Raw genomic sequence first — 18,652 nt, forward strand, 5'->3', positions numbered from 1 at the left:
TGAGCCTGTTTCTACTTCAGACACAAGTAGCAAGTTGTTTATTTGTATATTTCCATGTTACATTCAATATTTTGCATCAATCTTGAGTTTATATAAAAACATTTGACATGAAGGTATGAAGAAATGCATCAAATATACACATTATTTATTTATTTTATGACAAATACAATCAACTGCTGCATGTTTTATTGATGACCGTTTGGAGAACAACATACAGAAACAAATGCAGTAACATGGCAGCTGTTTTCATCCTTTGATCCATAAATACAGTATATATTAGTAAATGTCAGGCATGAGTCAACATAGCTGCCGTAAAAATGCAAAATTGCGATGTACACTCCTTTTCATTTCATAGAATAAGCTTTATAAGTCTTTTGTTTTGATGAGTATCATCCATAGTGCTGTTGATCCAGCAAATAACACAGTCTGAGCTATTCTACTGACTGACAGAGGACATTAAAAAACAGATGGTTGGTCACACTACACAAATTTTATAGTCTTTAAAGATTTTGGAGTACACACTTAACAACTGCACCCGATGATGGATCACAGACTATATCTGTAATGCATCAGTTTGATGTTTGCCAACTGCCATCAAAGAGGAAGAAGTACACAACATGGACGACCATCGGTTCGCTTTGTCTCCAATGTTGTTCGCCATTACTGTTGAAGGCCTGTGTCCCACCCTCTCTTTTTCATGGCGTGGCTGTTGGCAACACGTATTTGCAGTTGGGTTTGTGATCAGTTCACACTACCCATTTGTGTCCAGATTCAAACATGTCAGGGGAATTGTGGTAAAATTGCCACTGACCTCTGACCCTACTTGCGAAATAGGGTTTGTCCAATGGACTGATGCAGGTGTTTTTTCATTCACTGCTGGCACATTGAGCTCTTGTCATTGGTTTTTGAATATAAAAATGTTAATTTAAAGAAACGACTTTCATCTTCTCAACCTTTCTTGATCATCAAGATCAACTCCAAAAGAGCAGCTGTGAGAAAGAGTCAGAACATACATTTTTTTCAACGGTTTTAAACTTTAAAGCACAAAGCTATTAAAGCTTTATATGGCATAGCTTTCACACACACATACATGTAGTACAGTAAATGTTAAATAAGCTGTGATAAATATGAGAAAGATAAAAATACATTCGATTAAACAGCGCTACCTGTTTTTGAATACTGTGCACAAGATAAACTTTTTGATGTTTTAATAATTCAAATTTAATTGAGCTAGCTGTGAGAGCACGTCCTGCAGTATGCTACATACTAGACTTAACATTTTATTTTCTGTCAGGTCTTAGCTTTGTTCCTGTCTCACTGGCATGTATCCATCACCAGAGGGCTCCACTGACCTGCAAGCTGACATCAGAGCAAATCTCTCAAGTATCTGATTTGGTGGGGGTCGCAAAACTGCAGTCAAACCTGAGCCAGAGATGTTGAAAGGTAGTTGTGGGGAGGAGAGTGAGGAGCATGGCAAGGTAATGGATGGGTGAGAAGGAAACAGGAAACATGTAGATTCAGTGGGCTTGTCAACATCATCCATGCCCTCCTCTTGACTCATCTGCTCCTCTCCCCCGCTGCTAACGCCTGAATCCATGCTAGGAAGCTCTGGGCTGTCAACCTGCAGCTTCTGGACACTTTCATAATCTGAGCAAACTTGAATAGACTTTACACCAAAAGTACCTCGACTGTCTCCAAACACTTTCTGAAAATCTACCTTTATCCCACTCCCTCCCTTCTTCCCCTGCTCACATTCTGGGCCCTCGTCACCCAAATTGATGCTATCAGCCTCCATGCTGTCTTGACTGACCTCTTCGCCACAACATATGCCTGAATCAAGACTCTGGAGCCTCAGGCGCTCCGCTTGGATCTTCTCAGTCTTCTCATAGTCTGAAATTTCCAGGACTGAGTCACTGCTGCCTTTGGAAAACATCTTCTGGATCTCCATATCTTTCCCTGTCACTTTATTTTGATCTTGATCTTTCTTTTTTCCTTCACCTTGACCACAAACAGGTCCATAAGGTGTGTCAGTGGCACAGGGCTCCAGATTTCCAGCAGTAAGCAAGGACACTGGAGTTGTACAAAGCTCGGAGTAACTTGGGTTGGTGAAACTTGAGTTGGCGGAATTCTGGTTGTTTTTCATTTTCTTTGTCTCCACAGTGCAGTGTGTAAGAGTATCCACCATGAAGGTCACCTCCCCAGAGGCAATCTCCACTGGTTCCAAGAAGGAATTAAAAGATTTGGTGCTAAAGTGTGGAGTCGACAGGGTCTAGAAGAAGGAAGGTCAAAGTTAGGGAAGCAAGAAGACAACTAAGAAAAATATAGATGATGGACAATTTGCAATCAGCTATGAGGAAGCAAACCTGCATAAATAGTCAACCTGAATTTTATGAACCTTTAGGATCATAAAATTCATGTCTTCCAAGTCATCGATGAGTCAGATTGTCTGCCTGGTCTCATCACTTACAGGCATGCATCCGTTTGCTCAGGGTTGTGGTTGTAATCATTATTCTCTGATGTTTCAGATAATCATTCTGTGTTGTGCTCCTTCTAGAGCTACACTAATCATATTGTCTCAGCAACATCACAATTCTGCTACTTCGAATTCATGCAATAGAAATGCAACTGTTCCCCAGATCATTCTTAAACCAACCCAGTGTTTAAAGCCGATAACTGTATTTTATTTTCTTTTCCACAAGAATGTGGCAGTAATACTAATACTAATACTAATACTCACAACACAAGCAATACCAGGAAGCATCTGTGCTTCTTGCAGCGCATTGTTTTAGTAAGTGTTGTGAGTATTTACATTGATTTTTTAAGTGATGCATGATGATGACTTTCTCAAGATTTATTTTATGTATTTGCATGCCTTTTGTTATTTCCAGCAAGTTAGCATTACCTAGCTTTGCTGCTAATCGACTGAGGACAAGTTTACATGTTGGGTTCCCCACAAGTAGCCAAAAAAACAATTTTATCATTTTCTGTTGCTTTCGCGAAATCTTACAATAGTATAATGAACCATCTAAGAAACAGAGGAAAACATCATCCCACCTTGAAAGTAACATCCCGCAGGAAAGAGTTTGCTGGGTTTGGTATGGGTTGACCTTTGATCTTCTTTACTATGTGAACCCTAAAGAAAGAAAGATAAAGACATTAAAATTGTCTTTAACCATGAAGATGTAATGCGACATGAATATTTTTGGAAACGTTGACCTTTGTGTGGTTGTGTCTGCTTACCAGGACGTTTTGTCAGACTTAAAGGCTATGATAGCCAGCACCAAGGCAAACACTGCCACCCCCGCTACAATTATGTGCAGAAAATCCAAATCTGTCAAACACAGGACAGTCCAGTTAGATGTGAGGTAGACATACTGTCTATATCATGCTGTAACTACCTAGAGAACTTATAGAACTTATATAGGAACTATTACATGGTAGCACTGCAGTATCCCTTTCTATACAATGCAAAGATGGATCCTATTTAGCCTATTACAATTATATCTGTTGTGGACTTACCTAGTGGTGGTTCTGGTTTGGTTTTTGTCCCTATCGGTGACACCCATGATGTGGTAGGACTCCAGTCACTCCAAGTTCCACAGATATCTCCATTTATGGACTGCCCCCGAACCCGTGCCTCGTACCGTTCGCCTTTTATCAGCAACTCTTCGGGCAGATCCATCCCACAGTTGCTCTGACACTCAATATGTAGCTCCTGTTCCTGAAATAGGTCCGGACAAAGACAAAACCAGTGTGTGCGTGTTTAATACAGTGTCACATTGTTTACTCATACAAGGATTTCATACAGCCATAAAGTAGCTATAAGAACATGTTGACACAAGCATACATACAGTCCACTGCTGGTTCTGTTGTTTCCACTGCAGATCTGACTTGTATTCAGGGATGAATGAAAACTCATCAACATGGGGCGACCAGGAAACAGTGGTGAAGTTGATGTCTGGTTTTCCTGGAGGATTCAACTTTACTGCAGGATCACACATAGTTTGATTCAGGTCAGAGTGAACAGTTCATAGTCAGCTCACAAAGAGGAAATATATAGATTCTACTCACCATGACATTTTGGCCTGTAGGTGATGTTTACAATTTGCTTCCCATCACAGGTCACATTAATGGCTAATACATGGTTGGGTTCAAACTGAAAAAAAGAGCACGTATAAGGAGACATTTATCAAAAAACAATGCAAAACTGGTCAGTGCACACGATCAGAGGCTGAACAATCATGTGACAAACTCACAGTGTAGTCTACGTCGAAGATCATGGAGCACTTCTTCATGGCCGGCGTGGAGACATCAATAGGCTCTAGTTCACATGAACTGCTGTATGTGTAAAACCTTTAATTAGACAAAACAAAACAAAATGTTGTTCAAGTGTCATAATTGTGATTAACACTGTATTTTTAAAGCTAATTTCCTGTTGACTGATGTCGTTACCGATTATCATCCACCCTTTCAGCATGTATCGTGCACGCTGTGTCAGACCCATACATGCTGTCCCACAAACATGTGATGTTTTTGTTGAAGTCATTGTAGCATGTGAGGTCTGTGAGAATTAAAAGAGAAAGAACGATGAAATAAGAAGGATTAAAGCGACATTTTTAGAACTTTTGTTGTTATGGGGCTGCACATCCTAATATCAGTTACAAGTTAAAATCACTCACTGGATTCGGGAAGGCTGGGACAACCATCACATGTGCTGGCACAGACTTGAAGCAGAGAAAGCAGAGCAACGAGAAGAAGAGTCTTCTTTAAAAGTATCTCCATTTATCAGGACATCAGTATTCTTTTCTTGGGAAATCTGGTTGGTTTTCTTGTTTCTTGTTACTTGACTTGTTTGAAGGTGTAACTCACTCCTTTCTTTTTCTCATCCTGCAGATAAAAATGTTGCAGGTCAGCAAGCGGCATACGTTTATTTCTGTATCTGGTCACATATCCGGCTGTGCCCTCAAATTAGCTGTGACATCAACATGTAATAAAACAGAAGTAGAACTGTTTCACATCCTGCCTGATAAAACATCTGTTAAAAGCAACTGGTGGCTTGAACACATCTTTTTGTTATTAGTTATCTTTGGGCTTATATGGTATGAGTGTGGCATGAGACTCATTTATTAGGTTTCCCTTAGTTAAATACCTGGCATAGGTTATTATCAACCAAGTGATTAACTATTAACTATACATAATTATTTTATGGTGTGGGTGGCGGTTTTTAATCAAACCAGTCAAATAATCAATTAATAAACTACACTAAAATTACAATAACAGCTTTAAGTAATATAATGTTTTGTGTCCTACTTCCTACAGAAGTTAAAGCTGTATATTTATATAGTTCTTGTAAGTCCAATCTACTCAAAGTGCTTGTAAGCACGCCCTACTTGCAGAAGTTACATAGTTATCTAAAGTTACGTTTTAACCCTACCACTTAATTAGGTGTTAATCAATGCACCAATGAAAGGTAGCGTGCTAATGTTAGAAACTATTAAACTCATAGGACAACATCATCATAAGATCAAGACAAGCTGCATAGCAGTCTTAGATGGGCTGATGTTCACCGTCAAAACATAACAGCTAGCAGTCCTGCTATATATAATATGATTTGTATGTTTTGTGATGTATCTATAGTAGCCCACTAATTATCTTGTTTTTGGTGACCATTGACGAAGTTAACCTACAACACTGGTGTGAGTTTCAGCACATCTGTGCTGTTCCAAGCCCACACAGAGTCTTCGGTATGGAAAAACTAGGTCGCACTTTGAGGTGTAAGCTCATCAGACACATTTTAAATCTGTTCTCATATCAAGAAATGCAAATCCAGATGAAGTTCCAGATTCACTTGCGTTATGATATGATATATGTATATATATGATATTCCTATATGATCTATAATATGATCACAGTCACTAAATCTCTGTATTAACACCTTTGTTCTGTGTGATACCTGAGCACCATAGGTGATACACAAATAGTCAAACTTTAACACACCACAGTTTGCTTCATTAGAAATATATTCCAACAGATAAGTAGTGTGGTTGCTGCTCTTAACAATAATAACAGTAGGAAGACTTCAGAAACATGCACAAATATGAATTCAGCGTCTTACCTGTTGCTCATCAGGATCTTCTTCTGATTTTATTCCATGTCAAGTCCTGTGAAAGAATGTCACAGATAAAGTCTTTATCTAACATATAATCTGCCAACCCCCTGATGTCTGAACTCCTAGGTCATTACTAAGAACTCCACAGATATATGAACATTTACCATCATCTATGTGGGCTTGTGGTAAATATCTAACAACCATTTCTCCTACATGTTTACCTTTACCTGGTAAATAACAGATATGCCTGTTGTCTCTGTCACTCCAAGCTGATAAAGACTGAAGGTGAAAAACACCTAACCAACACTGTTGTCCTAATGAAGGTGGAGACTGGCTACTTCAGATTTTAATCGCCCATATATGTTAATGCTTTCCTGCAGTCTGCCATGCACACACACACACAAACATGCAAACCCACACACACACACATCATGTTGTTTGTATATCTCTCCACGTCTTTCCAACAGTAACAGGGGAAGCACCTGAACCACACTGACATTTCAATTTAGTCAAAAACAAGATGAAAAAAAAATAAGTGTGTGTGTGTGTGTGCATGTGTTCACGTGTGTGTGTGTTTATAAGTAGGATTTGTGGCATGTGGCTGTTATAGCCCACTGCATACCACCCACAAACACCCACATCTCTAACCTTCACTTAATACCACAATAACACAGTGCAAAAACATTTTTTGAGTATTTTCTTTCCTTCTTTCTTTCTTTTTCTTTTTCATGCAGTGCACTGTAAATATTTGGGCATTTTATACTTGCACAGATGTGTGGCCTAATCCTGCAGTATGAACACAACCCACAAAACATACACCTAAATCTTCAGTTGCAAAGTTTGGCAGGATTAACCCTGATCCTGCTTAGTACATGTGTGCAGGTGTTGTTGGATGGAAAGGTTTAAATGCAAGTTTAAGTTAAACCTAAGAATAGGTATTTCATTTTTTTAAAGCTAATTTATGCACAGTGCTTTTTTTTACCATTTCCGTGCACAGGGGAAAGCACACATTTTTGCCGTCGCTCTGGTCACCTGTTTGTGAGGTTTAATAAAGGTCAAAATGTTTTTTTGAGAATCGGAAAGTTCCATTAATCTGACAGGTGCACTTCCTGCTAACAATACTGTGATTTCCTAAAACGATGTTATTCAGATTAACGGTTATAATCTCACTGTTAATGTTAAATTTATCACCATGTGCAATTTGAAATTGCGTGAGTTATAAGAAATAAGCTATGTATAAGTGATAAGGAAGTGCTTCTTTTACTGTAGATACTTTTAAAGAAGAGGAAAGGGAAGTTCAAACTGAGTAGATTCTCTTTAACTGGCAGATCCTCAAAGAAATAGGCTGATGAGTCATAAAACATGCTTGCATGCCATTTCACTCTTCTTTTCAGTTGTGGTTTGGTTAGTTTTATGTTACAAAACTACTTGTTAGGAGCAGTCTCGTTCGACCCTTTGACAAGAAAACATGCCAATGGTGAGGAGTGGGGTAGCATGGTGGTTAGCACTGCCACCGCACAACACTTGCCACCTCACAGCAAGAAGGTTCCCTGCCCTCCTGTCTGTGTTGTCCTCACCATGCCTGTATGGGTTTTCTCCAGGCACTCCAGCTATACCTCGCACATATAAGACATGCCTGTTAGGTTGACTGGAGACTTTATGAGGCCATAAATGTGGGTGTTTGTCTATGTTAGCCCTGCAGTAGACTGTCAAACCAGTCCAGGGGGCACCCTGCTTCTTGCCCATTGACAGCGGGGGGAGGATGCAGCCACACCTTGATCCTGCACAGGACAATCAATACACCAACTGTGTTGGCATTCACTGGATCAAAACATGTTTCTGTGATTTAATCTGACTTTTTTTTTGTTTCACTGACTGAGTTGTTATCTGATAAGAAGAACTGATAAGAAGTTACTTCAAAGCCCACTGTTTAATATACCTTATGAATATGTATGGGACCCTACACAAGATGAGTCAACAGCAGAGCCTGTTTGAAGTTTCTGAACCAGTGTAAAATGTAAGAATATGTAAAAACTGATGATCGCTGGTGAAATCAACACTATGAAGTTATCAAGGGGACGATGTCTGTAAAGCACACAATATTATATTATTATATGTTCTAGCTTCTCTTCACTGGCTCCCAGTGGGCTCAAGAAATAAATCCGTCTCCTAACCTACAAGGCTCTTCATGGAGTGGCTTCAATATACCTGCAGGACCTGATAGTACCATATGTACCTAATAGAACACTCAGATCTCAGAGTACAGGTTTACTTGTATTTCCTAGGATTCATAAAACTAGAATGGGAGGACGAGCTTTTAGCTACCAGGCACCGCTACTATGGAACCAGTTACCAATCTGGGTCGAGAGGCACACGCCGCCTCCACCTTTAGGACTAGACTTAAAACCTTTCTGTTTAGTAAAGCATATAGTTAGCCTACTAGGTGTAGTTACAGGCACTTGTCGACATGGCCTCAGCCACAGGCATAACAGGCATCATAGGGCCGATAAACTTAACTTTTAGCACAGCTATGCTGCTGTAGGCTGTCGGGGGGCACAAACATGATCCACTGAACAGTTTCCCTCTCACCCTCTGACCTCTCATCTATTCTCATGTCTGGTTCATACTAGTGCTTCATGTCATAAACCGTGTTTGCTGTCTTCCTGGTAGTTCTGTGCCCCTCTCTTTCTCTCTCTCTCTCTCTCTTTCTTTGCAGGTCTCCAGACCTCCATGCTGACCTGCAGTCCGGCCCTTGAATATTTCAATGCCTATTGCCTACACCAGTCTCTGCTGCTCATCTTTGTCTTAATTACTATTACTATTTATTAACTACAATATACAGATGTCTACTATAATATAATCACTGTTCAAGCTTGCTTGTCAACATCAACAACCTGTCATGTTTGCTCTGTAATGTTTGGTGTTTGCTGCATGTTTGTTCCTCTCTCTCTCTCCTTCATCCTCTCTGTCCTGTCTCCCTCTTCTCCTCCTCTACCTGGCCGACTGTCTTCCTTATGAGCTGGGTCCTGCTCAAGGTTTCTTCCTGTTAAAAGTTAAAAGTTTGTCCTTGCCACTGTTGCTCTGAATGTATTAATTGGTATCATGAGGAGAGCAGCTTTTACCCATTATTTTAGTGAAATTCAGAAAACTAGTCAGGGCATCTCATCAACCCAAAGCCGTGAAAAAACTGCATTATGGGAACTGTGGAATGCTGATTCTGGATTTTAGGCAACCCATGAGTAGTGTGCTGGATAATATCAACTTCTTATACACACTTAATGCTAAATGCAGACCCCTGCACAGGTAAAACACATTTCATGTACAGTGACACTGTCCAACTAAGGATTATCCTCTCTGTGGAACTGTGGAAAGTCATTTATCTTGCATCCACAGGTGGTGACACAGACACTTGACTGGTGGTGGATGACAGAGTATCACATGTATACAATCATGTAGGATCCTTGTACTGACAGATACAGAAACAGCTACTCAAGTGCTTTGCCTGGCGTCAGATTGCTGTGGAAAAAACATATGCTGACTTCACCCAGGAAGTGAGCCAGCATTGACTCACATCTGTCATATCACTAGATAAATCCATTTAACACCATGCTGGACAGTCCAAATAAATGTCTGTGTGAAAGGTACCTGACCAGAAATCAACTGAAGGGGAAAAAACATGCTGGGGAAGCTGTACTTTCAGAATCACTTAAACACAGGCTAAAATGTCTTTGTAGTCTCACTTCATCACTCACTTATCACTTGTCTTATTTCACAACCTTTCTCCTTCTAACCTTCGCCGAGGTACATTTTTGTACTGTTTTATGTCTCCTGACATTTGGATTTCCCCTCTTTAACAGCAAAATGAAAAAAAAGCTGACACCTTTTTCTCACTTTGCTCTCACCGTTTCACAGATACACACACTAGAAACCAACCACAAAGTATACACACACTATGCAAACCACATCCTAACCCCCTTTGCTTCCCAGAATTTGTGTTTCTTATAAAAAAAAAAAACAGTAACCCATTCACCATCCAGAAAGTCTTTTCTTCCTGTTGTGTACTGGTGAAGGTTTCAGAGGTTAAAAGCTCCAACTGACAGAGGGAAGTATCAGCCCTGCTACTGTTTTAGAGGCATCAAATAAAACCTGTACACACAGTACGGTTTATGGATCATATTTCTCAGCAGCATTAATTCAATGTGTTTGGTGTGAACACCCACAGTCTCACTGTCTGACTCACCTGAGGTAAGGGGTACATGGGCGTACAGCAGCAGAATGGGTGTTTGATTTTCCCTTACTCAAGTCACAGTAGGCTATCACTTCTGTTCTTCTCCTGTACAATGAGAGTAACAGGCAATCTTACTTTAAGTGATTCCAACAAAAGTGATCAATATTTGAATGACACCAGAGACGGCCGCAGGAAAATCCATAGTTTCACAGCATAAGCAGCATAACTTTAGATGCTTTTAATGTATTAGCTGATATGTGTTAATGTGTTTTATCTGTGTATCAGCACAAAATATGACAACAGATAAACTGTGTGACTGAGCAGCAGAAATAAAAGTGTGGGTTTGTCAGGGTGAAGAACACAAACATGGAAAGAAATGATGATGAATTATCTATCATATCACCTAATCAGATTACTAATCTCTGAGTCAAAACCCACTATTTGCTCCCATGAGTTCCTCAGAGGACAGATGCTGATTGGTCCAGTGGATGGATGAACAAAGCAGCTTTGACATCTGTTATTTCGTCATAGTCTGTTGTCATTTTTGAACATGTTTAACCTTTTAAACCTAAAACACTGTGGGCCTGGTTCTAAGTTAGGATTAGTTCTAAGGGTTTCAAACCTCATGATAAATGGATGTGGAATTTGTATGACTTTGTCCCACTAAACTAAATGTTATAACTCATACAAACGTCAGCCTTCCAATGTCATCACGTATCATGACCGCCATGATCATTGTCTTTGTAACGCACATACATACACACATGTGCACCAAAACCACTTCAGATCATCAAAGTAGATTGAACTTTATCCTCTGCTCACCACAGACTCATTCTTTAATCACTAACTTGGTATCCAAAAAGTAATTCTGATAAGAGCCTACCTTCTGGTGATTACTTCTGTCTCATAAGTCAAAGTGACTGGTCCATTTGTCAGAGTCATTCAGGACGTACTGATAATGTTAAAGTTGTCTTGTCTAGTGACGTGTAGAAAGGTTTCTGAGCAAAGCAACAAAACACACACACACTGTGGTTAGGTGGTTTCCTTAACGGTAGTAACTTGATGATGATAAGTTTTTGAAGAAATGTGAAACAACGGAGTGGAAACCCTCGTGGTCGATCTGTTTCCATTCTGTTGTTACTTTACATTTTATGACTTCAACCTCAGGCACAGTAGGATAATAAGTATTGATTATTACTAAGAGAACAAAGTGTTACTGTGTCAGATGTTAAGAGGAATAGAAGTATGTGCTTTCCCCAAATTATTCTTCATGCGATACATCCCCTTTAGGAGCTTCTGCTTTGGCAACAGTGGCTCATCTCTGACCGGGTGACTCTAGATAAAGTTTGACCCTATTTCTTCAGAGGAAGTCATCACCTCAGCATACACTGATGAAAAACTGATTGATATCTGATTATATCATCTAACCTCATTCTACAGCTGTACCCTCTGCAACAGTTAAAAACACTCCTGATGCTCTGCTGCCCTCCAGTGGAAAAAAATATCACATTTTTATATATTATAACATGTTGTTGACATAATAATTAATTAGATGGAAAAATCTTATTATACATTTGACTATAATATTTTCTACTTTATGACAATAATATAATAAAATGTATTAATTAATCAAATAAATTTGAAAAAAATAAAGACGTCTGTAACTGAGTCACTGCCTTTTTTTAATAAAGATATACTTACAACTAAAATGTGCTAATGATTACATTTACAAACGAGTGTTTGAAAACTAAATCTATCCATAGACACTCATGGCAGTCGGCTCTCCTTATTAGCTGTCTCTGAGAACTGTGCCACTGGACTTCATGTTCATAATGAGATAACAGAGATAATATTTTTATCAGACCATCACACTCACCAGTTAAAGAAAGGCGGCTACTCCCTCAGGCTGAACCAGCTGGGATGAAGAACTGAGTTGATTCCTATGTGTATGTATAAAGGAGAGTGTATGAACTACACTACTCAGAAAAGCTTAATAGGAAAGCAGAAGCTGTGCTTCCGTTTTCACACACACACCCTGTGACTGTTGACATTTTCACATTAAATGGTAGTGTATAAAGAAACACTGTGTTGTCCAGTGTGAGTGTGTGTGACAGTCAGCAGCATACTTCAGCTCACAGGTCAGAAGTCCAACAGTCAAACTGTGCTTTCTACCTGCTTGCAGACCTGTCCTCTCTATCAGACACTACACAGTGTATGCTGTGCTCCTGTGCATAAAGCAACAGTGTGTTGTCCAGTATGTGTGTGTGTGTTCATTGGTTGGGATTTTATTTGTGATTATTAGTTACATGCAATAGAATAACTGTTAGGTTAGTGTTTGTCTGCTGGAGGTAAAAAAAAGGTCATCTCAAGTTTCATTACATTCAGATATTTAAACTCCGGTGTCTACACGGCATGGAACACCTGACTGTGTTTGTGGTGGAAGGTTTAGCCCAGTTTATTCCAGTAAAAGCACCAGCTGTAAACAAACCTCCTCTACTTCCAACAATGATTGAAACACATTGTGTGTGTTCACATACTGGTGGCTCTCAATAGTCATTATTCAATAACATTAGTATGAAGTAAAAACAAATGGTTTTCACTCATATGTTATACGTTCTGGGAAAAGTGTTTGTTAGTGTTTATGCTCAAAGTATGAGAACATGCACTACAGCTAACAACAGCTTATCTTAGCAAAACATGAGTCATGAGCTATTCTGCTTACATGTAATAAACACAAGAAGTGTAACATGTATTATTACTACTCTGATGTGTAGATAGTCCTGTTTTATAACTTCTGGCAGAGAAAGACCCACAGTGCCAAACTACTCCTTGAAACTTAGCAAACGTTTTTCCCAATAATGAGTGAAATGTTTCTTGTTTCTTCTTCTCTTGTTGTTCTCACAAATGCTTCCCTCTGCCTTCAGATATGACGTGCTCAGGCACAGCACGGGTGTACCACTCCGACCACCCACCATCGTACACTGACACTCCTGGGTGACCACACTCGTGTGCCGCCAACGCCACATGGCACGCGGTCACAGCGGAGCCACACGAGACGCAAATAGGACGGCTTAGATCTACACCGGCCTTAGTGAAGAGAGACAGGAGTTGCTCCTTAGGTAGAATGTGACCAGAAGGCAACAGCAAGGAGTGGAAGGGAATGCTGATGGATCCAGGGATGTGGCCTGGCTCCGTGTCTGTGAATCAGAAAGAGAAAAGATGTGTACAGTTAAAACGTCTTTACCACCTGCCTCGGCATTACTTGTTAATCAAAGTGGATAGATTTGTTCATCAAAATAAGGGTATACGGATGAAATACTGATTCTTAATCTTCAAAAGAAGGGCCATGTAGAGTAATTTGATTGTTTTCGGGCACTTATGATAAAGACTTATCTATATAAAAAAGAAAGAAAAATCATTTATATTCCTTATCTATACCTCAAGATGGTTCTAACAAACACAGACACACTTTTCTAAACTGTGGCACCACAAGATTCTCTTTTCAGTGAAAACAGCCTGAGGTCAAAGTTCACTGCTGAGACTGCTTTTACAAATGGAGTTTCACCTGTAGACAAGCTAATGCTATTGTGTGTGTGGCTTTAGATAAGGTGTCTATTCTGTCCTCGCTGACTGCTATCTGTGCTGATCTACATGCCCAAGGTTAAAAAATGTCTAACCCGTACACTGTTCACTGTAGCAGTATGTGTGGGTGTGCACGTATGATTGTGATCATACTGGTCAGCAGGTGAACCTGCAGTCAGAGTATATGCTCATACAGTATGTCCTGCTTGCTGTCTCTCCTTGTGTCTGTCTATTCAGACCCAGCTTGTTGCCTGGATGTTTGTTCTGAGCAAACTCTGCAAGCTGACAAACAAGGAAGCTGTGAGAGCAGCACACTGTTGTGGATTTTCCACTGCATGCCCATGCCACGCTGAACCCTGACTGGCATTGCATGGCATGTGTGTGTGTGTGTTTCATGGCACAATTGTTCCATTTCTGTATGTAAAACATACATAATATGTTTCTTGTGTAGACCAAACAAATCACACTGATCACATTGTCTGTCCAATTCCCTTTGACTGATTGGTCATCTTATCAGCTGTGATATGATGATCAATGAGCCACTCTTTACTTAAGGAGGTCTGAACAACAATAACTTGAGTAATACAATCTAAATCTAATCTACAAACATGAAAGAGTATATATTACGAAATGCAGTTAAAAATATGCTGATCCATAAACTAGAGTTGCAGTTGTGGATGTCTCTTCTTTGAATTATATATATATATATATTTTTTTACACTTTACCTGAAATATTTTGCAGAATACATGTTATTTTAGAGGCATATTGCGCATTTGAAGACTGGCAACACTTTCCGTCAGAGAAAGTGTTGGCCTGACTTGTACACCTTTCCTGCAGGTGAACAGAGGGGGCAGAGCTGCGCAGGTACATGTGATTTCTTGCTGCGCCACTCTTTTCACTTTTACTCTAAGTTTGTAAGAATTACATTACTGCCCGCATCATTAGGACTTTATTGCAGACTACTCACTATCTCTAGGCTCAGGGTCCAGTCCTCTGAACCTGCCTGTGGGCCTGGCATCCACCACCTGGAACTTCTTGGTCTCCAGGTTATCCAGGATATCCTCGTATGTCTTTATCCACGCGTGGTTCAGGGAAGCCTTAAACTCGGTCGGTGTGGGTCTAACGTACTGGTCACTCACCGGTCGACCCTCTAGCTTCCAGTTTTTGAGCCCTCCGTTGAGCACAGACACCGCACTGTGTCCGAACACCCGGAACATCCACCACACGCGGGGCGCTGAGAACGCACCGAACTCACTGGCGTCGTACACCACGACATGTGTGTCGCTCTCTATTCCCAAATTCCCGACATAATCTGCAAAAATCCTGTGTGATGGCAGCATGTGGTCCAGAGGAGAAGTCTTATCACAGCACTGGTCTATGTCAAAGAAAGCCGCACCCGGAATGTGCTTCTTCTTAAATTCACTTTTTGCGTTTCGGCGCAGTTTGGGCAAATACCAAGAAGTGTCCAAAATGCGCATTTTCCCCTGGACCTTCATGGCCTCTGTGAGCCACTTAGTGGTGACCAGAGCTCTAGCTTGGAGCGCCATCGTGAATTCTGCAGAGGTAGAAAAGGTACTGGGATAGTTTACTGTAGTTTCACGCTATCGACCTATTCCAGTGCCAAAGGTTGATAACGCTGCAGAGAGAGAGAGAGCGCTCAAAACCAACACGCCCCCAGTGCGACAGCTGGAAGTGAAGGGGAGCAAGAGGCTACTTATTTAAGTTTCAGGCAGATGCTATTAACGAGCCTATACACACCAGGCTGCATGATCCATGTTCACAACCGAGCGCATTTGACTTATAATATTATTTTATTATATTAATAAAATGCACCAAAAACGTTGGATTTCATTTTTTAACCCTCATGTGTTGTTCGGGACATTTTTGTCCTCTGAGAGAAATTTTTCTGTTTATTTTGGCCATAACTTTGTCAATATGTGGACAAATTGAATCATTATGCCCCTCAATAAGCTTAATTTTACATAAATTTTGTTAATATGATTTTAAAATTTTTCATAGGTCAACGGTACACTGTGGGCAAATTTTACCCCCTAATGTGTTGTTCGGGGACAAAAACGTCCCCTAACTTTAACGGTTTTAAAAATATATTAGATAAATATTTTTTTGAAATTTTTTTGCATAATAATATATTTTTAAAACCGTTAAAGTTAGGGGACGTTTTTGTCCCCGAACAACACATTAGGGTAGTGTTTGCGAACAATGCATGAGGGTTAAGTCTTACTCTTCCCTTAGTCTGCAAACCTCTCCGAATTATGTTATTTAAAATTATTAAAATGATAGATAGATAGATAGATAGATAGATAGATAGATAGATAGATAGATAGATAGATAGATAGATAGATAGATAGATAGATAGATAGATAGATAGATAGATAGATAGATAGATAGATAGATAGATAGATAGATGACGGAGGAACGTTGTACATTATCCGTTGTTTTCCGACCGGTTGCTTTCAAAGGGCGCACACGAGGCGCATACCGGATGTTGATGGACTCACATGTTTCACGATCCCTTCAGATGTAGTTTGCTGAAATTCCAACAAAACTTTACATTAGCAAAAAAAAAACATGTCGGCGTCGTTGATCAGGAAGGGACTGGAGTTGCTGAGCGATGACATTAAAGGTTGGTTTAGCCTCTTAGCTAGCTAGTTGGCGAACATTAGCATTGGGCATAGTTAAAGTATATAAGTGGTCTATTGCTATGTTCTGATTTAAAATAGGGTTAGGCCAGTAACTGTAATGATATTGTAATTCTCAATGCAGGGTTTTCTATGCTTGTATTTAAACATACCATACTGCATTCGACTATTCTACAAGGGAATACGGTTCTTTAAGTAAACCCTTGAAACCATACAACGGTTCAGTTAAAGAAGAGTATTCCTTTATTTGCAGTTGAAATTTTGGCCTTCTTTCTGTCTTGTGTGTCGGGCCAGATGTCAGCAAAGTGAAGAAGCAGCAGCAGACACCCAGCTCAGCCACAGTGATGGACCTGGTGAGCACCAACAGGCAGGGGGTCACAAAGCAGGTCAAACGGCTGCAAGGGCGCCTTGGTCCTGGAAAGAGTAAAGCCACTGTCAAAGACAAGAGGATCAAATCTGCAGTGGGTCAGTACACGTCATGTTCAGATCTTTTGTTTTGTGATGATCAGTGATCAACCAGCAGCCCGACGGAGCTTTCTATCCCGCCCCTTGAATGTTACTGAATTCAGGATTAGCCTCATTACAGTATTTACAGTATAGTATAAAATATTTGAACCCCTGCTGATTTTGTAAGTTTGCCCACTAACAAAGACATGATCGGTCTATAATTTCAATGGCAGGTTTATTTGAACAGTGAGAGACAGAACAATAACAAAAACATCCAGAAAAATGCATTTCAAAAAAGGTATACATCAATTCTCATTTTCATGAATGAAAAATGAGGATGAAAAAAAGACTTATAGTCTGGAAAATACGGTAAAATATCAAACAATAATATATTACAACATTGTTTATGAGAGCACCTGGTCCTCATAGTGTCTGCTGAGGTGAATTCTGACCTTTGGACAAATGTAGTTCATGATCCCTGGTATAGATCATGCCTCTAGTTCTCTTTAAATGAGGTCTTAAGTAACTAAGCCGGAATGATTCTGTCAGTCTGCACCTTTCTTAAAAAGCCTTTTCAGTTTTTTATCTACTGTTTATACTAGATGTTATTTACATTTTTGTTTTGCATACCTCTTTGCTAAAACTTTTCTTTCTTCTTTGTAGAAGAGTTCAGGAAGAAGCAAGGGAAGAGCCATTTAAATGATAACCTCCAATATTTTATGAAAAGTAGCGGCAAAGCACCAGATTCTGACACACTGAAGGTAAGAAAAAGACTTACAATAAGGTTTACTCCTGACTTATTGACTGATCAGTGTCTGCTGAGGAGTCACTGACGTTAGTACACATGTCTGATAGACAGGCAATGGTCAGCAACAGGCTCTCATTTGGCAACTCTGGTGCTTATTAACTGACAAAAGAGCAGAGAGCTGTGCTGAATTTTGACTTTTGTTTAAGCTTCTGTGTACAACAGCACACAAACAAGTGAGTTTGTTCTAAAGTGTTGACTTGATTTCTGTCCTATTTAGATCCTGAACTACAATTCAGGAAGACAGTCCAGAAGCCATCCAGACAAACCCGTCAAGAAAGCAAAGGAGCCACAGTCCTTGTTCACAGAGGAGGAGTTCCAAAAGTTCCAGATGGAATACTTTGGCAGGACTGTCGAGGAGAAATGAGGCACACCCAGATGCAAAGACGCAGCAGCCTCAGTGGAAGCACCAATGTGCTGTATTGTGGACTAAAGTGGATTCCTGGATCAGGTTACATTCAGGAAGTCACTGGAAGTTTCATCATGACCAAAATGTGTCTCCTCTGGACTTACTGAAGTGAAATTCACCACTTCAAGTTATTATTTTAGTATAGATTCAAACATTTTTGCATATTTAATACTGTATTCATATTTGAAAATATATTACAAAAACATGAGGAGCTCATTTGCCTAGCTTTCACCATTCTCACAGTGGTTTTCAGTTGTGTTGTACAACCTTGAAATAATTTCAATGTTTTCATTGCATTGTAATGCTAATAAACTTACATAAACAATGTTTTCCTCAGTTGTGTTTAAAAAAGTTAGAAAAGAACACTTTAGCAGGCTGTCAGACAAACTGGTTTGACATGAACATTTGTTT

General features: G+C 39.8%; 3 protein-coding genes across 7 annotated transcripts; 1 reads left to right on the forward strand and 2 right to left on the reverse strand.

Moving 5' to 3' along the window:
- Positions 1–21: 21 nt before the first annotated feature.
- On the reverse strand, positions 22–12,615 carry LOC114434160 (uncharacterized). 5 transcript variants are annotated; one of them, XM_028403141.1, is made up of 13 exons: positions 12,214–12,615; positions 11,221–11,335; positions 10,350–10,442; positions 6,116–6,161; positions 4,680–4,887; positions 4,453–4,561; positions 4,257–4,353; positions 4,072–4,156; positions 3,852–3,985; positions 3,520–3,721; positions 3,241–3,331; positions 3,055–3,133; positions 22–2,269 (listed from the first exon to the last, which is right to left on the reverse strand). In XM_028403141.1, exons 5-13 carry the CDS (start codon positions 4,780–4,782, stop codon positions 1,298–1,300), a joined length of 1,872 nt encoding a protein of 623 aa, XP_028258942.1. In that variant the 5' UTR covers positions 4,783–4,887; positions 6,116–6,161; positions 10,350–10,442; positions 11,221–11,335; positions 12,214–12,615; the 3' UTR covers positions 22–1,297. The 5 variants fall into 5 exon arrangements, with proteins under 5 accessions (XP_028258942.1, XP_028258951.1, XP_028258970.1 ...); XM_028403150.1 differs by lacking the exon at positions 11,221–11,335; XM_028403169.1 differs by lacking the exon at positions 10,350–10,442.
- A 152-nt stretch (positions 12,616–12,767) lies between these two features.
- Positions 12,768–15,550, reverse strand: LOC114434180 (3-mercaptopyruvate sulfurtransferase-like). Its single transcript, XM_028403192.1, has 2 exons — positions 14,888–15,550; positions 12,768–13,534 (listed from the first exon to the last, which is right to left on the reverse strand). The coding sequence occupies exons 1-2, from the start codon at positions 15,465–15,467 to the stop codon at positions 13,236–13,238; spliced, it is 879 nt and encodes a 292-aa protein (XP_028258993.1). The 5' UTR covers positions 15,468–15,550; the 3' UTR covers positions 12,768–13,235.
- An 861-nt stretch (positions 15,551–16,411) lies between these two features.
- rps19bp1 (ribosomal protein S19 binding protein 1) lies at positions 16,412–18,566 on the forward strand. The gene is made up of 4 exons (XM_028413146.1): positions 16,412–16,564; positions 16,875–17,045; positions 17,691–17,788; positions 18,053–18,566. Exons 1-4 carry the CDS (start codon positions 16,510–16,512, stop codon positions 18,197–18,199), a joined length of 471 nt encoding a protein of 156 aa, XP_028268947.1. The 5' UTR covers positions 16,412–16,509; the 3' UTR covers positions 18,200–18,566.
- Positions 18,567–18,652: the final 86 nt, after the last annotated feature.

This window comes from Parambassis ranga, chromosome 1 (genome assembly GCF_900634625.1).
Source record: "Parambassis ranga chromosome 1, fParRan2.1, whole genome shotgun sequence".
Taxonomy (NCBI): Eukaryota; Metazoa; Chordata; class Actinopteri; family Ambassidae; genus Parambassis; species Parambassis ranga.

Bases quoted from the DNA above. Each gene is read 5' to 3' on its own strand.
- LOC114434160 (XM_028403178.1), bottom strand. From the start codon at position 4,782: ATGGAGATACTTTTAAAGAAGACTCTTCTTCTCGTTGCTCTGCTTTCT. The intron at 4,157-4,256 runs GTGAGTTTGTCA...TCTTTTTTTCAG, and splicing joins TCTTCGACGTAGACTACACT to TTTGAACCCAACCATGTATT. The intron at 2,270-3,054 runs GTGGGATGATGT...TCCTTCTTCTAG, and splicing joins TGCGGGATGTTACTTTCAAG to ACCCTGTCGACTCCACACTT.
- LOC114434180 (XM_028403192.1), bottom strand. From the start codon at position 15,467: ATGGCGCTCCAAGCTAGAGCTCTGGTCACCACTAAGTGGCTCACAGAG. The intron at 13,535-14,887 runs GTGAGTAGTCTG...TCTGATTCACAG, and splicing joins GGACCCTGAGCCTAGAGATA to ACACGGAGCCAGGCCACATC.
- rps19bp1 (XM_028413146.1), top strand. From the start codon at position 16,510: ATGTCGGCGTCGTTGATCAGGAAGGGACTGGAGTTGCTGAGCGATGAC. The intron at 17,046-17,690 runs GTCAGTACACGT...TCTTCTTTGTAG, and splicing joins GAGGATCAAATCTGCAGTGG to AAGAGTTCAGGAAGAAGCAA. The intron at 17,789-18,052 runs GTAAGAAAAAGA...TGTCCTATTTAG, and splicing joins CAGATTCTGACACACTGAAG to ATCCTGAACTACAATTCAGG.